At 41.2% G+C, this 17,393-nt stretch overlaps 1 protein-coding gene across 2 annotated transcripts in view; it reads left to right on the top strand.

Moving 5' to 3' along the window:
* The window catches only part of ATRNL1 (attractin like 1), a 495,303-nt gene that overhangs the window by 12,030 nt on the left and 465,880 nt on the right, over positions 1-17,393 (top strand). For both annotated transcript variants that reach the window (XM_024555570.4, XM_053922251.2), the window contains exons 2-5: positions 8,361-8,444; positions 9,570-9,683; positions 14,661-14,789; positions 16,094-16,302. In XM_024555570.4, coding sequence (XP_024411338.3) covers positions 8,361-8,444; positions 9,570-9,683; positions 14,661-14,789; positions 16,094-16,302 — 536 coding nt within the window. The remainder of the gene's footprint in view (positions 1-8,360; positions 8,445-9,569; positions 9,684-14,660; positions 14,790-16,093; positions 16,303-17,393) is intronic.

Below are 17,393 nucleotides of genomic sequence, written 5' to 3'. Positions count from 1 at the left end.
CTACTCCGCTCTGTTCTTGTCGCCTGTTAGCAATCTAGACATACAGAAACAGGTGGGTGCGGCTGGGTTCCGCGAACTCTTCAATTGCACCATCAGGCGGTGGGCCAGCAGTTTATGCGGTCCTCATGTATTTTAGCTTGTCAGTGTGGTTCTCAACTCAAGGATGGGAGGGAGTGCCATAAAATTAAAAAATAAAAATGTGGATGGTTTGAACCTTGGACTGCATGGTAGAAACAAAGTAGCCGCGTAGGAGGCCCATTTACCTTTTGGGTAGCGGAACTATTTGTTACCTAATTTCTGGAGACCTCTACACAGTTGGAAGGTGAGGAGATACGAAAAGATTGAAAACCAGGTGTTTGTGGTCAGAGTGTGATTTTGAGGTGTAAGGCTTCTGCATTTGCGAAGAGGAACAGTTCCAGATTATCCTGTAGGGGGAGTGCTTGGGTGGAGCTGCACGCAGGTGAAGGGTGTTGATGCTGATGTTGAAGAGACCCAGGCGCTGCAGAGGGAGAATTGCTCTGGCTGGGGAAGTGGCAGGGGCTTTCCCCTCTTACTCCTATCTCCGGGTGGTGAGAAAGAGTTGGATTTTCCATCGCTTTCTCCTTGGTTGGTGTCAGTCCTCCCCACCCCCAAGTTTCTGGAAGAGGAGATGGCCAGGAGGAAACCCCTCAGCGTAAGTGGAGGCAAAGGTAGGCTCTTGGTAGGGGCGTTAGGTTAGGGATGGGGGGGAAGGAATTCAGAGGCTGCGGTGAGTACAGTTTTATTTTGTCTGTGTACATGTTGCCTTGAAGTCATAGGGGATGGGGCAGCGTGGGTAGTTTCATGGACTCCTCCTATTGTGCCGCCTAGGTGGGGGAGCAGAGTTAAAGGGGTAGCTCCTAGCATCTGTGTTTCTTTGGAGGAGTGTTGGCCAAAAAGTCTATTACATTTTTTTCCCATAAAATAAAAGACACATTTTTCATTTTCACTAATAACTTTATTGATTTGGATACTTTGAGTGTGTCTGCTACCTCCCACTGTTGGATTCTAGTGGGTAGAGGCCAGGGGAGCTGCTATAAACATCTCCCAATGCATAAGACAGCCCACAGCAAAGGATTATTTGGCCAAAATGTCAGTAGTACCAAGAAACCTCACAAACCACTTTTGACACATTCGATAGTCACAGCACCTTCTCCTGCATGAATCTTTTTTCGTGTGTGTTCAGTTATGTTTTTACTTGTAATAATAAAACATAATATGCCAAAAATGTTGCATATTTTCTTCCATCTTCAGTATTAAAATGGCTGCACAAAAATTCACTGATTTTGATAAGTTTTTTAAAAAATGTGCACTATATGACAGCTGTCACAATACAATGTAACAAAATTGTTTCAAATGAAGTTAAAAGACAACTATAAGTACTACTGGAACCATAGTATGGAAAAAATGCCACAGACTTGTTGGCCAACCTGGTATGTTTTAAAGTAAGGGTCAGGAGCTGAGAGACATAGGACGGGAATGAGTCAGTGTGAGAAGGTGCAGTGGTTGAGGACCAGAGGGGCTTTGGAGAGCAAAGAGGTGATGTCCTCATGCAGGTTGGGGCGTGTATTCCCTGCGAGGAAGGTGGGTTATACCGCATTGAGTAGGTGATATTTGCAAAGCAGGGCTGCCTGTTCTCAAACTTCCAGATAAAAAGAGCAGTTTATTTCATGACTGTGTATTAGGTGCTTTTTGAATATGCTATGCTGATATTCTTGCGTCATAGATGTTGAAATAGAAGTAGCCGTGTAGGGTCATGGAACAAATTAGAAGTTTTAAAAATGTTAAGTCCTTGAGGTTCTAACCAGGAGTGTCCAACCTTTGGGCGTCTCTGGGACACACTGGAAGAAGGAGGGTTGTCTTGGGCCACACATGGAATGCATTGTAACACATAATCACAAAAAAACCTCATAATGTTTTAAGTAAAGTTATGATTTTGTGTTGGGCCGCATTTGCAGCCATCCTGGGCTGCATGCGGCCCACAGGCCACAGGTTGGACACCGCAGCATCTAAACTATTATTACACAGCCTTAATTGGTTGTGCCACATCATTTGTATCACCAGGTTCAGCCCTGATTTTGAAAGTTTTTACGATTTACATTAGCAGTACTTTGATCTTAAAGGTTTGTTGCAACTGTAAGTTGGAAACTTCAGAGAAGGATTTCTGGATGCACTCTACTGAGGGATCTACTCCCAGCCTTAGAGCCAGAGGAAACTTTCATACGAGATCCCCCCTTGTGTTACCTGCTTTTTGAGAGAATGGGAGTAATAATGACTTTGAGGTTATGATAAGAAAGGTTTTAATTTTTTTGATATTCCTTATTTGTTGAGATATTTTCCTGGTTTTCTTTAGTGCTTTAGCATATTAAAATAGTTGAGTTAATCTGTCTAGCAAGCCCCAAGTCTGTGTTCCCTCGGGGACAGTTTATGTTCACTTCTGTGAATGGACCATACTTGCTTGTTTCTTTGCATGCTTTGTAACTTTTCGGTCGAAGACCGGACATTTGATTATTACAATACACGGTAAGTCTAGAACACAGATTCCTCTCCCCCCTGAGGGTTCATTTCTATTGCTTATTTCTATTGCTTGTGTATTTGGTGACTTTTCTAAACTGGTTTTGTAATGACTGGATTCTTTGTTGTGTCTGGTCTCTAAAATCTCTGTCCCTTTAGCTTGTGGTCAGGTAGTGTTTTAATAAATTTCCTTGAATGCTGGAGCCAAGGAATAAAACAAAGAACAATCCCAGGCTTTGCAGATATTGTTGTGGGTTCCTTCAATGCTTAGCCAGGATGTTTACGACTCTGCCTTAGCCTTCCCTTCCTTCTTACTCTGAGTCTAAAAATTAGCCCTAGGTGACAGTGTCTCCTGAGCACACAGCCTGCCCTGGATATGTGTGTGGTTTTCCAAATTCCCAGGCTCCTGCACTGGATAGCATTTTAGTGTCCTAATTCTTCAAAGAATCTCATTCCCCACGTTTTTCTCCCAGGCTCTTGGTGTATCTATTGTTTGTTTTTACTCTAACTTTTTGCCCCAGGCAGCAGGAGTTGGTCACACCTGCCTTTCAGGGTTCTTGTGGAATGCCTTCTGTCTGGCTGCTTCCTTTGTCCTGAAGGCATTTCATTTTAGGTGTGGGATGGTTTTTGTAATGTATCAGCAAGTGATTTCGTGAATCAAAGGCCAAAAAAAAAAAAAAAAGGTAAATTTCAGTTGCTCAAGGGATTAGAGCAATTCAATTTATGGGTTCCTTCCTTGCATCAGACTGAATAACTGTGAAATTCGCCTTCTCCATCCTTATAGCCACTGTCATACAGGTTGCTTTGTAATGTCTTTAGACATTACTCTCTGATCCGCCGAATCACTTGCAGTTCCCCAAAGATATCAGGCTATTTCATGGATCTCCAAATCTTCAAACAGACCTCTTCCAGGAATACTGTTACGTCTTATTCTTTCAATAGACATTTTTAATATATGTACCAGATTATGTTTGATAGTATTTTGTTTAGGATTTTTGTATGAGGGATGTTTGTCATTTTTATTTTTTCTTGTATTGGTTATGTCAAGTTGTACTTTAAAGATAACTTCTGCATTTCATCTAAAATGTCAAGTTCATTGGTATGAAGTTCTCAATATCATATTTCTGTAGCGTCGGTAGTGAGGTTCCTCCTTTCCTTTTTGATAATGGTAATTAGTACTTTTTCCTGTTTTTCTTGATCAGTTTTGCTAGGGGGTTACTAATTTTATTAGTCTTTATAAAGCCAACTTTTAGTTCTGTAAATTTTCTTTACTATGTGACTTTTCTATTTCAGAGATTTCTGTTTTTATTATCCCCTTATGTTTTCTTGTTGTTGAGTTTATTGTTCTTTTTCTAGTTTCTTGAGCTGTACCTGATTATCAACGTTCTAAGATACACATTTAGAACTATAAATTTCTCTCCAAACACTGGTTTAGTTTCATCTTATAAATTCTGATGTGTTGTGGTTTTGGTATTCAATTAAAAATACTTCCTAATTGTCCTTGTAACAAAAATCTGTTGCTCATTTTTCAAGCATTTGGGGATTTTTAATTTATCTTGTTTGGTGTGAGGTTGCTGGGTATGGGGCTGCCACCAATTGCGTGGCCTTTGGATGTATGGTGACTGTAGCCACTTGCAGTTATTTGATTTAATCATTTCTGGTGCTTTTTGTTGCTATAGCTTCATTTAAAAAAGGTATTCACGTGAAAGAGGGTGGAATTTCTTTTTCTCACTGTCAGCGCTGGCTTCAGAAACACTTTCATAGGCCCAAAGTGTCCAAAACATCTGGGGTTCAAGGTTCTTGAGGTCATCCGCCCAGCTGACACCCTCCTAGGTATTGGGTGGGGGGGCACTGTCTTCAGTACCGAAGTTTTGGCAGAGCTGTGAATGAAACCTTTTGTGTAATTCTGCTCCTCTCACAATCTGGTCCTGGGCCTGTTGTTCAGCCTCATCTCCCCTCCTCAGGAGTAGAGAGTCGCTTTCAATGCTGTGCAGTGCCCTGGCTTTCACACTGTATCGAGAATTGGTGGTCGGGGAGTTGAGTTTTATGGGGGAAAGCCATTCACGGGGAAGTGTCTCCCACTAGAGGCACTCTGGAGCAGTTTTCTTTCTTTAGCATATCGATGGCTTTTAACAGCTATCAGCTAATTCCACAGTCCTAATCACTCATGCTCCTCTAGTTATTTCTCAGGTACTGGGTAGAGATACGGCACAAGCCTATGGCATCCCAGTGGAAGTCTTAGTCACTGGGGTGCTATAAATAGCATGCTGTGGGTTATTACCACCCTGTCTACACCCGCAGTGTGGGGTGTATGGTCATGATAAGGGGGTCCGAGAGGATACTGGTGTAGTTCCCGACGCTGACGGCCACTCCCTGAGATCTGTCTGTTTTCAAGGGTGCCAGTTAATACTAAATTACTTTCTAAAGGTGTCCTACTGATTTATTCCTATGAGAATTCGTTTTCCTCACGTCCTTGCCAATATTTCATCAGTCTTTTAAGTTTTACCCATTCTATTGGGTGCCTACTGGTACACAGCTGTGATGTTATTTTGCATGTTCTTTATTACTATTATTGAGGGGTTGGGGTCGCATCAGGAAAGGGAGGCACTTGGTAATTTTAAGAGGAAAAGTTTAATGTAAAAAATGATTGACTGTAACAGGGATTGGAGTAATGAGAACTTGGCTAGTAAGAAGTAAAGAGAACTTTGAAAAATATGGCGGTCGTAGATAAAAGGAGCAGCCCCTTATGGCCGCTTATGAGCCATAAGCTGTAAGCAGCCCTACCCTGATCTGAGACAGAGCACGGAAGAGCCCCCTCCTCCATGTCTGCCATCCGGGCCTTGTTGGGCAGGGGGCCCTGGCATGGCTGCGGCTTACGGAGTGGCAGGAAAGTTGCCGTAATCCTGCACTGATGGACCTCTGCCCCTGGGCACTTGCCGTGGTTACCTTATAGGATGCTGGGAGAAGCTACTCCTGGGGCAGTGTTCTGTTGGAGGCCTGAGGGAAAGTGCGGGGCAGCTGTTAGTGGCTGGGTGCTACTGGCCGTAATGTGCTGTAAGGGCCTAGTGCTGGAGAAGCCAGCAAGCTGCAGGAGATCGTTAAGTACACGGGAACCAGGACCCGAAACTCTGTGCTCCTGCAGCCTCTGCAGTGCGCTCTACTGACAAAGCATGCCAGCTTCGCACCGTGCCTTCTGGCAAAGCAAAGATATTTAAAGGGCCCAGATCTACTCTCCCAGAGTAGGCCAGTCATGTGAATTTTGAGGTGAGGAGCGATGGGCGACAGTCTACCCTTTGGTTATTCAGATGCTGTGTGTTTCCCTGTGAACATAGGGGAACTCCCGCACATCCAAACAACTCTACATTTCTGCCTAAGAAGGTACACTTTTGCCAGGTGTCCAAAATGAAGAAACACACGGTTCCAAGAGTCATTAATCTCTCTTTGGTTATAGTAATTAATCTTCATATCCAGTCATAGCCACACTGAATATTCCATTATCTAAAGTCTGAGTTGTGAAGTTAACTTATTACAACTTGTGTGTAAAACAAAAATGTGGAGAGAGAAGACATACGTGTAGAAAGCAAAGGGAAACTATGCAAAGCTGGCAGGATCCTTGTTTCTGTCATTGGTTGTAAGATCAGAATTGACATCTCTGCTTTTGTTCTTCCACACCGGGTTCCGCATTTCCCCTGTCCTCTGCTAGAATTAGCTGGTTGGGATTTTACCTGGTGGAGGAGTGACCCAAACCCCGTGGGTTAGATCCTCCATCACGCTGCTGAGGTTTTGATATTTCTGTGGGCCCAGCATACAGATCTCTCACCCTGTTTTAATGGGTCGGATGTGTTGTCAAACCTGTCCATGGAATGAATTTGGTTATGGTAGTTTTTAGTATTAGAGTTTCTATTATTTTTTTCGAATGTGCTCTGTTGCTTTTTGAAGTTTTCCATTAACTGCCCCTATTTAAAATTGTCTTTTGTCTTTGTGAACTTAGTGAGGCCTATCTGTTTGATAGGATGCATCTGATAATCTCCGTAATTGGAGTATCTTCAGGTTTCATCCTGTTGTCTGTTGGTTCTTACCGTTTTGTTGTCCTGTGTCTTCCTCTGACTAATTAGTTTTGATCACGCTAGACGCTGTACTTTACAAAATCATAGGCAGAACTAATTTGAGACCTAGGATGATGTTATCTCTCTTTAGAGAGTACTTTTTTTGTCTCTCCTATTAGGCACCTTAGCATGCTGGCAGTTCTGTCGCCGGAAGCCAGTTGTGAGTCTTGGGGTTTGCTGTGGCCCCGATGACTCATCGGGGAAGGGCTAGTTTCCTTCAGGCACACTGTTACCCCAAGAGCAAGTCATTGTGGCCCAGTCCAAAGTGCTGTTTGTTTATTTGAGCCCCTGCGTTTTGTGGGCCGTTGCCTCCAACTCTTGCCCCGTCCCTGGCTGGGGCCGCCAAAAGCACTCTCAGCTGTTGGCCGTGTCTTCCAACTGGACAAATCTCTCCAGAGCAAAAGCAGCTCTGAATGCCTGGAATTTGCAACTTCGTGATCTTGCCTTGGCAGATCTTAGCATTTTGTTATTTACAGCATGCTTTTTAGATTTTAAAATTGTTCCTTAGCGTTTTAAGTTGTCCTCAGTGTCGGGTTTGTCTGAATTACCTCATCTGGTATTATTGGAAGTGAAAAATCAGGACAAGTTATTTAACCTGTTACTTAACTGGGCTTTTGTTTTCTCATCTTCAAGATGGGATTAATAACTGCTTAACTATCTCGAACGGTTTTGGGGATTCTTAAAGGGGGTAACACGTGCTTACAGTAGTACCTGGTGTGTAAAGAATGCTTGGTTAATTATTACATTAATTTGAGAACATTGAAATTTGTCTTTTCTTCTTCAAAAACTTTTCCAAGCATGAATTAGCTCCCTTGTTGCCCAGAGTAAATTGGCAGGGATTATAAAAGACTTACAAAATCATATTAATATCAGCGGACCTTTCTGTCACCCCTGATTTGGGTAGATGATACTTTTTTATCCTAACGATTTTAGGACTCTCTCACATAAGGATAATTTAATTTTATCTGAAACTAGATAATGGCCCTGGTATCTGTGTGTATACGTGTGTATATGCATGTGAATACAGAGAGACTGGTAAGCTCTGATGCATGTGTGTGTTTGTATCATACGTAAATAGGCTAAATGGGAAGCTCTTTTAATTATTTAAAATATGGTCTTTTGTTGTTAAAATAATTGGGCTGGAGCTATGGGGAACACAATGAACGGGATTGGAATCCTGTTTTAAATATTTTTAGATTCTGAAAATTGTGTAGACAAGATGATAATAAAAACAGGTAGCCGAACTCGGTGAGTCTGGCGACAGCTGCTTTGGCCCTCGTGGTGCAGGAGAAGGAAACACATCCGACAGCAGAGCTCCGAAGGCAGAGGGCGTGCGCACTGTTTCTGCCACCCGTAGAGCTGCATTTTTCAAAGTGTGTTTGATTTTCCTCCTTTTGCCTCCACCTAACTTATGTGCAGAAGAAATTTAACTTAATCTATTTTGTATCACCATTCAACACATCGGTACGAATTCGATCTTTCAGTGCATTATTATGTAAGATGAAATACGCATCAAGGTTTTAAGAGATACAAAATAAAATTCTTTTGAGATGTAGAGAGAGATGTGGCAATTGGAAAAATTTTCTAAGTTGTAAACAACTTTTTCTTTTTTTGGTAGTTGGCTATGTCCCATTCCTTTGTTTGAATGTCTTTTAAATTTTCTTCTGCTACTATATGTTAAAGTTGCTCTAAGGTAATTATTTTCATGGTTTTGTTTTCTAGGTTAACAGAACCTTCTGGATATTTAACAGATGGTCCAATTAACTATAAGTATAAAACTAAATGTACATGGCTAATTGAAGGCTAGTAAGTACACAATTTGGGTATACTTATTTTATTCTGAAATGATTAAAAAGATGGTCATATCAATGTTATGGCAGTAAGGTATAACAACTTTATAATTATAGTTTATTTCATTGCTTATTGTTAGAAAAACATTCACGATACTTTTATGGGATTTGCAGCTTTTAGATATCATGTTTAATATAAAGTACAATGCCCATTCACGTGTGATAATTTAACTTTTATGTGTATTTTATTTTTTAGTTATGTTAGTGTGGCATTAAATCAAGTAGGCATTTTTGGCTTCCTTTAAACATCTTGTTATGGAATTTGAAGGTCCCGTAGAAAGTAAAAATAGTCCATGCTGGATTATACCACTGGTTCATATTATTCAGCATTTTAGTTCTAAGGGTGTTTAAAAAACATTTAATAGAAAAGAGTGAATTATCCTTTTATAGGCATTTTTTCAGTAATAGGGGCTTGAGACTGACTTTATTTAAACATTGTGAATGGATTATAAAAGAATTGATATAAATTGGTTGAATCACTTTATAATTTTTAAAGAGTGTATTTAGAAAACTGGTATTTTGAGGGTTATTTAAAAAGTTTTTTAGGACTTAAAAGTTATTAATTCCTGGTGCATCTGTGGTCTCATTTTGTTTATTTGTTAATAGTATATCATACTGAGACCTTTCAGTTAAACTTAGAAGACCTTATTTGGGCCTCCAGTTAAAGAATTGTATAGAAATGCGAATAGTTGCTTCTTGAGTGTTGAATTTTAAAATTCAACTTTATTCAAGTATAATTTGCATATAATAAAATGCACCCATATTAAGTATACAGTTCAATAAGGTCTGAATAATATATACAATCTATGTAACCTCCACCTTAATCAAGAGACAGAACATTTCCTGTGGGCTGTGTTTTTAGAAGATGATGATACGTGCATATGGCCTGTTAATAGAGTTTGAAGTTGCATGTCTTTGTTTTACAAATTAGATATGACTGCTTATCGATCTTTTACACTGGTGACTTGGGGATTTATAGCTAAATTATCTGTAAATGGGTTGTAACAAAATACCTAAAATTTCTTCAGACCGTGCTTTGCATATTACATATTAATTTTAAAATATTTTATTTCATTTTTAGTCCAAATGCCGTGTTACGATTAAGATTCAACCATTTTGCTACAGAATGTAGCTGGGATCACATGTATGTTTATGACGGAGATTCGATATACGCGCCTTTAATCGCTGTACTTAGGTGAGTGTTTGTGTCTCATTGATGAGCTTACGGTTTTAGAAAAGTAGCTATGTATAATTTATTAATTTTAAATATATATTGATCTGTATTCAAAATAAATTTGCAGAGATACTGACCATCAGCTTAGCTGTATGTAATGTCAGTATCGATGTAGCAAAGATAAATTAAGTCTTGTATCAGAAATGGAGAGTTCTTACTGACTGTCCTTAATTTTGCTACATATAGTGCATTCTTTTAAAGTGACTCAGTCATATTTTCAGAACTATTCGGATAGAGTAATGGGAGTTCCAGCTGACAAAATACAAATATATATATACACACAAATAGTTGTCTTCTTATTTTAGCAAAACGATAACATTTAAACTTTTTGTTAAAAGGTTAAGTTACGCTTTATTGAATGGTTTAATAAAGAAGGTATGTCCATCAGTTCTCAAAATTTAGGAATTTTGGTTGCTTTAAAATATTTTATTAGTAGTCAAACTTAATTTTAAAGTCACAAAAATTTTAGTGTCAATTTAAAAACCTTCATGTTTGCATGTACAAATTGTTATAGAATGTTTTACACGTAGGAGAAAACATGTTAGATGCAGGAAAGGTCATGAACACGTGGTGTAGTTGTGTGTAAGTTAACTAAGGAGATTGTTCACCAGAGTTCCTCACTGCGTTACTCCTTCCTTTTGTTACATACACAGTGTCTCCCATACGCTAAACCATTGTTAACAATGTAAAAACATGGATAGAAGTTGATTGTTTCCTTCAAGAGTTTCCATTTTCTTTTTACTATTTGTGTTGCCAGTACTCGGTTTGTCAGGAATGTGAAGGGTTATTTTTTCGGACAAACGTGTAAGGACTTGTATTTCCAAATGACGATTTCAAAGTGACTCCTCGGGAGCGAGACGCTTGTGTGGCGTTGCTGTTGCTCAGCTGCTTACAGAACTTGGTTTTTGAGTTGTTCGAAATTCATATGAAGAGTAGCCATGAATGGCCCTTCCTCTAAGGACAGTAGAGGGAAAACAGAGTAGAGCCTGGAGAATAATTACATTGCAAGGCAATTCATCGTGACAGTTAGGTGAGATCCTGGGTTCATCCACTTATTTTTAGCAATTGAGATGTCATTCTGCTGTCATCGCCCTATTTTTATGACACTATTCACCCGCCATCATCTAGGTGTGTCTTTTCACTTGTTTCTCTAGCAGTTGTAATGCCTTTGCTTTAGTCGATAGTGGTCCGTTAACACTCTTACCTGCCCCTTCTTGACCCTAAAGGAAACCTTCGTAAGGTGGCAGGAAGGTGGCCTGGGGAGGTGGAACAGGGAGTCCTCATTGGCAAGCGTCCCTGTGAGTGGTCCTGAGGGACGTGAAAAAAGTTACGCATGTTGAATGTGAAGCCTGATGCCAAGCACTGTGGTAGGCAGTTTAAATGCCACATGATGAGGATCTTGTGGAAGAATTACTGTTACCCCCATTTTACAGCTGAGAAAGTGGAGACTCAGATAAATTAAGTTGACATATAATAGATGGTAGAGCCATCTTAGGACTGACTTAAAAGCTAAACTGTCTTTTATGTTGCTAAGAATTCAGGATCTAAATGTCTGAATTATTCCAGTTGTATAAGTATTTGCTATTCGACGAACATTTGATAACCTACCCAATTCCAGAGGCTGTAGTGGGATGTAGTGGGAAAGAAGGCCCAGGGGTGTCCAACCTGCATCCTGCGGATGGCTTTGAACTCAGCCCCACACAAAACTGTAAATTTAATTAAAACATGATGAAATGTTTTTGTGATTACATGTTGCAACTCTTCTTCTTCCAGTGTGGCCCAGGGATGCCAAAGGGTTGGACACCCCTGCATGACTTCAGATGCCAGCCACCTGGAGTTGAGCCAGACTTGATAGGTTACGTTACGGCCCTCCATAAAACTGCCCTTCGTTAAGACACCAGCTGCGAGTTCACGGTTGCCGGGTGGCTTGAACTTCTGACCAACTGGCTGCAAATTTAGGGGTGCCCACTATCCCCTGAGGTTCAATAATTTGCTAGAATCACTCAAAGAACTCAGGAAAGCACTATACCTATCATTACAGTGTTAGTATAGAGGATAAAAATCAAAACCAGCCAAGTGAAGAGGCACATCGGGAGAGGTCTGGGAGGATGATAAACAAAACACCTGTGTCCTCAGGACGCGTCACCCTCCCAGCACACGAATGTGTGTCACTAGCCAGGAGGCTCACCTGAGCTACAGGTGTTCAGAGTTCTTCCTGGGGTTTTGTTATGTAGGCACGATTGATTGAACCATTGGCCACAAGACTTAACTCAGGCTCTAGCCCCCACACTCGCTCTGGAAGTCAGATTGAGTTCTTGGGCTCGAAGCCCCAGCCCTTTGCCTCACGTGGTTGGTCTTCCTGCTGCGTCCAGCTCCCACCCTGAGTCATCTTGTTAGCTCGGGCTGCGTAGGGGCCCGCCGTGAGTCATCTCCTCACCGTAAACTGTCAGGGCCCATGAATAAATAACAGGGCCCCTCCTGTCCCTGGGGAAGTTCCAAGGATTTGGAGGGTATGTGACTGCATAGTAGTTCGCCACTGGCGTCAGTTTATAAACAGATTTTTTTCTTCTTTTTTTTACGCAGCACAATAAACGTTATGACCAGGTTTTGGAAAGAGTAGTATGATTTCAGAAGAAGTAACTAATTCTTCACGGTGAGTTTCATCGTGAGTAGAAGGATAGGCAAAGTATGAGGACCAGATAGGGTGTTTTGATAGAGAAAAACATATGTCTAAAGGCATAGACATACTGAAAGAACATTATACTTTGGGATAATAGACGGTGGTAAGTAGTTATGAGTAACTCGATCATAGGAAATGTAAAGGGATAGGCAGGAGCCAGATCACTCAACCTACAGTAGTCTGCAATGTCTACGGGATGCTCATCGTACGGCAGGCAGTGTACAAGCCTCCTTGATGTACATTAACTCATTTGATGTACATGTAATGCACATTGATTGTGAGGACAGTAACCCGTCAGTCGGGCACTATTGCTGCTGTGTTGTAAATGAAGAACTGAGGCCCAGAAAGTTCTGTGAGGGACCCGAAGTTGCCCAGCTGGGAAGTGAGGGAGGCGGAATGTGAGCTGGGGTTTTGTAATCCCTTAATCCCTGTAGTGCCGCTTTCCTGTGTTCCTCCAGCAAGACTTTTTAGACTGTGGAGAATGGATGGGGTTGGAGAAGTGTTATGTAATTTCAGTGTGCTGGACAACCATGTGCTGGGCTTCATGTTTGTAAAATCATATGTAGCAATCATTGGAGCCCTAGAAAGACACTATGTTCCCATAGGGGGAACCCGGGGATGCTGCAGTCCACAGTCAACTGACTCCAAGTTCAGGTGTTGAGGTGATTGCCACCCAAGCTGTGGTGCAGTCCCCTGGAGGCCCCGTTTTTTTTTTTTTTTTTTACCAGATCATGTTTACTTCCGTTCTTTGGGGGATCCCAGGTGAAAGTGAGGGTCCAGGCTCCCACGCTTTGTTTCCCTAGCTCTGTGCCACAGCCCAGCTCAGTCCTTCTCACCTCACCTCCAACTGTTACATCAGCAAATGTCTATAAGGAGACAGGGCCTTAGTGCCTGGGCGCACCACCGTGGTCTTAGATCTCCAGTGCATCCAGGCCGATCTGTTTGTTTTCATGTAATTTGTCATTTTTCTAGTTGATGTCAGAGGCGGGGTTGTTTGGTCCAAACTGCATGGTGTGTCCTACAAGAGGCAGAAACCCTCATTCATTCAGTGCTTTTAAAATACTGATAAACAACCAAGCAAATAAATCTTTTTCAAAATCTGTTTCAGAGAGATTAACTTTTTATTATAAAGGCTTGGGAATATTGTTTTTAGCAAAGTACTCATTTTGATATAATCTCCCTCCAATGAAAGATACCCATGTGCAACGAAGACTGGTATTACGGAGTTGGGATTCTGTGGACAGTCTCCTTTTAAAACCTCTTGGTCCTCCACAAACATAAGCTCGTAGATGTAATAATTATTATCAAAGCATCAAGAATTGATTACTTTCTGTTTGTTTTTGAGACTATGTTTGCCCAATAAATTGACTATAATACTTTATTTTGTTCTCTCAAACGTGCTGGGAATCAGGGAGTTTAGTCCCCGGTGGCGCCCGAACCGGGTTTGACAGTGTGTGAAGGAGCAGTCTGCGTTGAGGGGTGTGACCTGTTCTGAGCAGCGCCCTTTTTCCCTCACATTGCATGTTTTCACAGAGTTCCAGAGACGAGCGTGGTGTACGTAAATGAAGATGGGCAGTTTTTCTCCATGAGCAAATAGGCTTAAAAAAGGGAGAAGTACCTGTTATTAACTTAAATTCTTCCTTTTGCACATTTATATCTATCCCCATCAAGTTATTTTTTTGTGCCTATAGGCTTAAGTGAATAACGCGATACATTTTGCAGTAGTTCTATATTAATAGAATTTCTGTAAGTCAGCAAAACTTTAAAGAAATACAAGAAGTATGCATTTTTAGGTGACCTAAAACCCTTGGATTAGTATGGGAAGTGAACAGCTTTGGCCGGGATGCCACTGTAGTCACTTAGCTGGTGCGGGGTGTTCTAGCTTCACCAGAGTTTTTAACTGGGGGGAACGAGGGAAGCGACAAGGTCACTTGTTAGAGGGCCAAGGTGGCTTTAAGGGCAGGTTTATGTACGAAGGTAGGTGGAAGACCACCCTGGGGTGTTACGAGAGGATGGGCAGCAGGGCAAGCGGAGAAACGGCGGGAAGGGACACGAGAGTGGGGCCTTGGGGTGGGTGTGAGCCCACGTGGCCCACGCGGTGCAGCCCCTGGGAGACACGGAAGGAGCCGGGTTAGCTCTATTCTCCGCCTAGCTGCTGGTACCTGTGCAGCCGCTGAGTGCTCCTGCCCAGACTGGTGCTGGTGAACGTGGTGAGATTGCCGTTAACACGTGCAGCGCTCCGCTTTGCTCTCTCGCAGTGGTTTGATCGTCCCAGAAGTGCGGGGAAACGAGAGCGTGCCCGAGGTCGTGACCACGTCCGGCTACGCCCTGTTACACTTTTTCAGTGATGCCGCATATAATCTAACTGGTTTCAACATTTTTTATTCGTGAGTATATTTTGGTTGTTAAATTTCATAGTGTGATGATTTTTGTAATTTTACTAGAAAGAGTTCATTGTTCATGTAGATATCTTCTGTACAAGGAACGGGCTAGTGTGTCAAATTTCAAAACATACAGGATCTCTCCGTGACCTAAAACATTAATAACATGCCTCCAAATACTGGCTAAGCGTGCATTAGGACACGGTGGTAGCACGTTTGGTTGAAAACTGATTATGAAATTTGAACCTGTCGCTAAATGATTACTAAGCCAATACGAACTGGTGCAGCGTGGCTCGCAGCTGCAGGGTGTGCAGGGCCGCAGGGAGCATCTCCTGCCTGTGCTCCGAGGGGCCGGGCGAGGGTTCACCGTCCTTCGGGCCCCAGACGGCAGGGGGCGCTCTGTGTCGGTGACGCTGTTTGACCCTCCGCACAGAAATTCTGTCTAGTGGGAATTTTTCCCATTTTACTTAATGAGGAAATTGAGGCTTTAGGAGACAAGGTAGGTGGTTTTATCACTGTCTTCTCTAAACCAAAAATAATATTCACTGAGAATCTGTTACGGGCCTGACATTTTATATAATTTTGTAAAATCTGAAAGTCCAAGGGCAAAGGGAACTAGCCAGAGATGCCGTCAGGCGCTTTCATAGGAATGGCAGAGGGGATCATTTTCCACCCCCTTTTTTTAGGAGTGTAGGAAACGATAACCAGAGAATTTTCATCAGGAATAAAACATTCTAAATATCTTGAACCAGAAGTTTATTATAGAATTTATTTTTCCTAAGTATGTATGCAAGGGAGAATAAATTATAGTAGAATATACAAGTTGGTTAAAGGGCCTTAAAATAATATTTGACAAACATTTCATTTCTACGTAACAGTGTATAGATGGTAGCATGCTATTTAAATATTATGCAACAAGTTACGGCTTGGCTTCTCATGCAGTTTCAGGCATTCAAGAATTTAATTTTTTCTATAAAATGTATATGCATATCATTTGACTACTCAAGTCTTCACAGAGCATTGTGCTTGGAACTGTGTGTATCCTGCAGGGGCTGAGGGTGTCGTCCTTGGAAGTTTGGAGTCTCGGTAGCCAAGTAAACTCCTTGGGTGAACTAAGGCCAGTTGCGAATAAATATAAGTGAATTGCATTCAGGGTAAAAGGGCACAGAGTAGGAAGTTGAAATCACATTGTGAAGTTGTGTTCAATGAGGTACCTAAGACGACATAAAATTATAAAGCTTACAGAAATACCAACCAGAGTTCTTGTTCAGTTTTCTTGAATTTGAATGTGTATGCCCTGCGTTTTACAGAATCAATTCTTGTCCTAACAATTGCTCTGGCCACGGGAAGTGTACAACCAGCATCTCTGTTCCAAGCCAAGTGTACTGTGAGTGTGATAAATACTGGAAGGGCGAAGCGTGTGATATTCCTTACTGTAAAGCCAATTGCGGCAGTCCAGATCACGGTTACTGCGACCTCACCGGGGAAAAATCGTGTGTCTGCAATGACAGTTGGCAAGGTAAGCCTGCGTGATGTCACGCGTTTTGAAACCGATTCATGTATCTAAGAGATTAATACAAATCTGCACTCATCTGTTTTGCTAAAGTTTGCAACACCCAAATCTCGGTTGTTTGTTTTTAGAATGTTCAGTTAACAATCAAGTTCTTAATGTTTTTTAGAATGTTCAGTTAACAAAAATCAACTTCTTAATAGTTTGCTTCTTCAAAATAGAATTGGATTTTGTCTACATGCTCTTTTGAGAATCAGTGAAGTTATATGGGAAGCTCTTTAAATTGTAGGTGTGCTATCATTATTGATCTCCAAAGATCTGATGACTTGACTGAAATGAACACATGGCATGTTCAAATTTGATTTATGATAGGTAAATAGTTTATTAGAAAGATGCCTACATTAAACATTTCTTAGGAAACACTGCCCTCTTGTGGCTCTTTTTAAAAGATCATAGCATATTTAAAAAGCAGAGTATTTCAGCTACTTAATGCAAAAGATTCCTGAGGATTTCTAAAAAGTTTTTATAAATATCTGTCACTACAGGTTACTTTTAGACTACATCGAAGAGTTTTAGTTTATTTAAATATTGAGTATAGAATCATAAATTTTGTCATTGTGGAATTAAATGAAGGGAGACCTGTTATTCATGGACTTACCCACCCGCAGCCTACTTTGTGCTAATTCTATTTACATATCAAGAGCTTATTTTGTGCAGACATACTAATCCGGTTGATGGAGGGAGCTTTGACTTAGCCAATACGTATTAGTAAGTGACATGTTCACGTGTTACTCTAATGTAGTTGTAGCAATAGTTGTTATGAGACCTAAGTTAAAAACTGAAAGGAATGTGGTCCTCATGGTTTTCATCATTCTTGAGATCACTTTTTAAAAAACATGTTACTGAGTATGCTGAGTACTTACTTCAAGGCGTTATTTTAGGCTTTGTGACAACTATGCCCGTCTTAAACCCGTGTTATCTCACGAAAGGATTAGTTAACTCCAGCCACATAAAATACCAGTGATTACTTATTGAATTGCATTTGATTACCTAGTTTGATTACGACAGGAAGAAATTTCTCCATGTTCTTTCATTATAGG

The sequence above is a fragment of the Desmodus rotundus genome, chromosome 4 (assembly GCF_022682495.2).
Source record: "Desmodus rotundus isolate HL8 chromosome 4, HLdesRot8A.1, whole genome shotgun sequence".
Lineage (NCBI taxonomy): Eukaryota > Metazoa > Chordata > Mammalia > Chiroptera > Phyllostomidae > Desmodus > Desmodus rotundus.
The sequence above is the reverse complement of the archived record's forward strand: the minus strand, read 5'-3'. Positions and strand labels throughout refer to the sequence as shown.